Below are 5,388 nucleotides of genomic sequence, written 5' to 3' on the forward strand. Positions count from 1 at the left end.
GGGAACCTTCACGTATATTTTCACCATTTATTTAAGAATCGCCCAAATTGTCCAATTTTTCGTGTGTATTTTCCCATGGATCTGGCGTCCGGAGCATCCAAAAAAATTTCTCAAAAAACTTTATGAGGACTTCCGTAGTGAGTTGGGTAACATTCACGTATACTCACACCATTTTTTTCACGCACATTTTCATATTTACAAGCCATTTTTAAGAATCAATCAAATTCCTAATTTTTCGTGTGTATTAGCCCATTGATCTGGCGCCCAAAGAATCGAATATTTTTTTCTTAAAAAACTGTATGAGGACCTCCATAATGAGTTGGGGAACCTTCACGTATGCTCACAATATTTCTTTAGCGCCCATTTCCGCATTTACAAGCTCTTTTTTAGGAATCACCTAAATTTTCTGATTTTTTGTGTGTATTAACCCATGAATCTTGAGTCCGGAGCATCCATAATTTTTTTTCTCAAAAACCTTTATGAGAACCTCCGTAATGAGTTGGGGAACCTTCACGTATATTCATATCATTTTTTTCACGCACTTTTCCACTCTTAGAAGCCTCTTTTTAAGAATCGCCTAATTCCTCAATTTTTCGTGTGTATTAGCCCATGGATTTGGCGCCCGGAGCACCCAAAAAATTTTCCTAAAAAAACTTTATGAGGACATCCATATTGAGTTGGGGAATCTTCACGTATACTCTCACAATTTTTTCACGTCCATTTCCGCATTTACAAACCCTTTTTTAGGAATCACCCAAATTCTCTGATTTTTCGTGTGTATTATCCCATTGATCTGGCGCCCGGAGCATCCAAATTATTTTTTCAAAAAACTTATATGGGCTTCCGTAATGAGTTTGGGAACCTTCACGTATACTTACACAATTTTTTTCGCTCCTATTCCCGCATTTACAAACCTTTCTTTAAAAATCATCCGAATTTCCCAATTTTTCGTGTGTATTAGCCCATGGATATGGCGCCGGAGCACCCAAATTTTTTTTCTCAAAAAACTTTATGAGGACCTCCGTATTGAGTTTGAGAACCTTCACGTACACTCTCACCATTTTTTCACTCCAATTTCCGCATTTACAAGCTCATTTTTAGGACTAGCACCATGGATCTGGCGCCCGGAGCATCCAAACTTTTTTCCTCAAAAAACTTTATGAGGACTTCCGTAATTAGTTGGGGAACCTTCACGTATACTCACACCATTTTTTTCACGCCCATTTTCGCATTTACAATCCTTTTTTTAAGAATCGCCCAAATTCTCTAATTTTTCGTGTGTATTAGCCCATCGATCTGGCGCCCGGAGCACCCAAATTTTTTTCTCAAAAAACTTTATGAGGACCTCCGTAATGAGTTGGGGAACCTTGACGTATACTCACTCCATTTTTTTCACTCCCATTTCCGCCTTTACAAGCTCTTTTTCAGGAATCGCCCAAATTGCCTGATTTTTCGTGTATTAGCTCATGGATCTGTCGCCCGGAGCACCCAAAATTTTTTCCTCAAAAAACTTTATAAGAACCTCCGTAATTAGTTGGGGAACCTTCACGTATACTCACACAATTTTTTTCACCGCATTTACAAGCCCTTTTTAAAGAATCGCCCAAATTCTCTAATTTTTCGTATGTATTAGCCCATTGATCTGACGCTTGGAGCATCCAAAAAAATTTATGAGGAACTCCGTAATGAGTTGGGGATCTTCACGTATACTCACACCGTTTTTTTAATGCTCATTTCCGCATTTACAAGCTCTTTTTTTGGAATCGCCTAATTTCCTTAATTTTTTGTGTGTATTAGCCTATGGATCTGGTGCCCGAAGCTTCCAAAAAAATTTCTCAAAATTTTTTTTGAGAACCTGCGTAAAGAGTTGGGTAATCTTCACGTTTACTCACATCATTTTTTCACGCCTATTTCCGCATTTACAAATCCTTTTTAAAAATCGCTCAAATTTCTCGATTTTTCGTATGTTAAACCCATGAATCTGACGCCCGGAGCACCCAAAAGTTTTTTCTCAAAAAGCTTTATGAGTCATGCCACCCTTAAAATTTGAGGTATAAATCTCCATCTGCATAGTGAAGGCTTCGTATAAAGTAAAATATTTTTCATGTAAAATATCTTAGTCCAGCACAAGCCATTTAACCCAATTGAAGCAAGGAAAAAACAACTTTTACATACAGCAAAATCCTTGAGAAAAAGAAGCAAAATAGTAGAGCATTCAGAACTAGTTTTACTTCAGGTTATCATTGAAATCTTTTACAGTTCATCCCAAGGAAGGCACGATATATGTATCTGGCTATCTGCTTTTACAGAAACTCTCTAAGAAGTTCAGAGTTTCATTGGCTCATGATCAACCCATCATTTCTCAATCCATGCTTAAAAATATCATGGACAACTTCAGATAATGAATGAAAGAAGACATGACATATACATTGAACTCAGCATCCTAGAATGTATCCTTTTCCCCACCAAGTCAAGGATTGGGTGCAGGTCGTGTCCTCCTTGATCTGGCACGTGTTACCCGAACTGCTTCCTCCATGACTGTATCAACAGGTTTTGCAGTTAGACTATCCTCCATGACTGTATCAACAAGAGGTTTTGCACTTTGATTGTCCGAGGAAGGCACTTGATCAATCTGCATCATTTGAGTTTTGCTTAGACTTGAAGCTTTGGTGATTTGAGCGTGGGCTTCAGCTGTGGTCATTTTTTGTGCATTTACGGAGGAAGCAGAAGAAGCAGGGGTAGCCACTGGAGGTGGTTGTGAGGGTTTCACCTTTTCTTTTGTGTCTGCTTCTTTTTCACTTGAAGATTCAGTAGAAGAAGGAGGTGCTTGTTTTTCAGTCTGTACCTTTGTAGCTGGGGCAGCTGATCTGCGTTTTGGTGGTGTTACTGTGCGTTGACGGCCTCTACTGCTTTGCTTCTGTGGCTGCAATTTCAAGAAAAAAAGCTCATAATTGACCCTCTAAAACACGGGAGTTAAATTCCAGCAACACAATTATGGAGAGAAGATTGTAACTGGGAAGTCGTGATAATAGGCGACAAAATGCATGCAATAAGCATAGGCAAGCAAATTTCAGCCGTAATTCTATTTCTTCAATTCCAATCTCTAATGTACGAATTAGTCCCTAATGACACTAATTAGCCACAATCTTGTAAGAACTAGAACACAACCCAATATACTCTGCAAATCCCCAAAAATGGAACAACTTGTAAGTACATCTAGCACATAAGTGCTATTTAGAAAAATGAGATCTCAAGTAAAGCTATATGAGTTAATAAATAGCAAAGCCATTTATATAACTGGACAAGCAAATTTGTGCTGCTAATGAAATAAGAGTTCAGATGACAAGCAACTAATACGATTTTGGTAAATAGCATGACTCAAAGACAGAACATGATTGAAATAGCATGATTAATTCTGAAACACTTTGATGAAAACCTGAGTTGGGCGAGGAGTTGACTGAGAAGCAATAAATTGCAATATATCAAAAAACCTCGTCTGTACGTAGCTAGCAGAGTTCTGCCAGTACAGACATGCCATATCTCCAGCTCTTGTCCTCAACTCCAACAAATTACGATCAATCTCGGTTTCATGCTTTAACACTACCGGTCTAAAGAAGGAATCATATACATATGTTGTTCCCTGCAATAATTTTATGAGAAAATGAAACAATTAGCAAAAGATGCCACCGGAACTAATCAAAGATTAAAATTTCTTTCACGCAGGAGATGATAATACGCAGAATACCTTAGTTTTGGGGCACCACAAATATATGATGAATGCCAACTTAGCTTCACTGTACATTGGAACCCTTCAAAGCATAACTAAAGTGTTAACACTAGATGGATTTCACACTAGTTTATACGAACATTCAAAATTTTCATATGATTACCATGAAACAAAAGCATCGCCAACCCTTTCACAAACTGTCAATAGAACAACTAAGATCCTGAAAATTAGAAGGAATGAGGAAGTTACAGCCAAGATTCACGAGAAGATACTTAAGAGATCGACAGAGTAAATGCTGCAATATACCAATACTGGCACCAAAACCGAAGTTCCTGAATATCAGGTTTGTTCATTTCTACAGTCTTAAAGCACTCATAAGCAGGATAAGCATAACCAAAAACCATCCTGCGCGAGGAAAAGGAAAAATCACAACTAGGGATGTTGAGCAATAGAAAAACTAGGACTACTAGTGCTTAAACATTTATGAATGCAACATTTTTCAAACTCACACAAGCCCTCTGGTGAGAAAAGATCCAATCATCTTGAATCCCTGTGACAAGAAAAAAGCCAGTGCTTGTTAAGCAAACTCTCATATTGATAGCATATAGAGGTCAACACACGGGAATGAATTTTACAAGGAAAAATCAATTTAGACTAAACATTACAAAGAAAAGGGCATACAGGAAGTGCCAAGAGCGCCATTACTTTAAGGTCTTTCTATGCTAGAAGCAATGAAGTAACAACTAACAACAACCATAACAACACCTCAATCAAAAACCTTTTGGGTTGGCGATAGCCTAGATGTATCCTCCATGTCTATTCCGCTCTAATTTTCGGTCCAATCCGTTCCAATCCTAATATTCAATAAAATTGTTTTTTGTTTCTATTTCATCATTAACAAGCATTTTAATCCATTCAAGGATTAAACAATTCCCTCACTAGCTTATCATCCCCAAAGGATAAGAAAAAACATTGAGCCCTAAAAATAAAGAACAAAATTACACATGAAAGCAAACATCCAATAATCTCCCAATTGATTGAGCTTAAAAAACACTACAAAAACACAGTATGCAACAACTTAGTCTTGAATCACAGTCAAGCAAACTCAAACAAGCATTTACTAACTCAGACACCGCAAATCGCCTTGCATTGCATTGCATCACTCATTTCATATACTCAAATTTTCTGCACAGATTAGAAATTCACGAATTCTGGCGAACTAAGAAATTGACGTAAAAGTTAAAAACGAAAATCAATTCACTTCGAACAAAAATCTGTACTACAAAATTGATATTTAATAAACGCTGAAGCAGAGCGTGTAGCTTAACGGAGAGACTGTGAGATGTTTGAGAATTTTACCGGCGCCGGCGAACGGTGGCGATATCGACGGCGAAGAGAAAGAGGGGGCCAAATTGGATTGCGTTTTAAATTTTTTTTATCTAATTTAATTCTTTGATATCATTTTTAATTAGCTTCAGTGGGGTTTGAATTTTTATTTGAGAGCGAAGATTAGTTGTGTGAGGGTCCATGGTAATAGCGTGGGTAAAAACATCATAACCGTAAATAATTAGGGGTGTTTGGTGGTTAAATCTTTCAAAAAAATATTTTTTCTAAATAAATATTATTTTTTAAAATCAGAAAAATGACTTATCTAATGAAAA

At 37.2% G+C, this 5,388-nt stretch overlaps 1 protein-coding gene across 1 annotated transcript; it reads right to left on the reverse strand.

Moving 5' to 3' along the window:
• Positions 1-2,207: 2,207 nt before the first annotated feature.
• LOC102589290 (putative HVA22-like protein g) lies at positions 2,208-5,175 on the reverse strand. Its single transcript, XM_006342509.2, has 7 exons — positions 5,087-5,175; positions 4,237-4,277; positions 4,034-4,132; positions 3,891-3,947; positions 3,746-3,809; positions 3,437-3,640; positions 2,208-2,923 (listed from the first exon to the last, which is right to left on the reverse strand). The coding sequence occupies exons 2-7, from the start codon at positions 4,266-4,268 to the stop codon at positions 2,471-2,473; spliced, it is 909 nt and encodes a 302-aa protein (XP_006342571.1). The 5' UTR covers positions 4,269-4,277; positions 5,087-5,175; the 3' UTR covers positions 2,208-2,470.
• Between the last annotated feature and the right edge of the window lie 213 nt (positions 5,176-5,388).

This window comes from Solanum tuberosum, unplaced genomic scaffold, assembly GCF_000226075.1.
Source record: "Solanum tuberosum cultivar DM 1-3 516 R44 unplaced genomic scaffold, SolTub_3.0 scf00034, whole genome shotgun sequence".
Taxonomy (NCBI): Eukaryota; Viridiplantae; Streptophyta; class Magnoliopsida; order Solanales; family Solanaceae; genus Solanum; species Solanum tuberosum.

Coding starts and splice junctions, on each gene's coding strand:
- LOC102589290 (XM_006342509.2), bottom strand. CDS start 4,268: ATGATTGGATCTTTTCTCACCAGAGGGCTTGT. Junction 3,641..3,745: donor TGTGGTGCCCCAAAACTAAG/GTATTCTGCGTA, acceptor AAATTATTGCAG/GGAACAACATATGTATATGA. Junction 2,924..3,436: donor CAACTCCTCGCCCAACTCAG/GTTTTCATCAAA, acceptor TTGAAATTGCAG/CCACAGAAGCAAAGCAGTAG.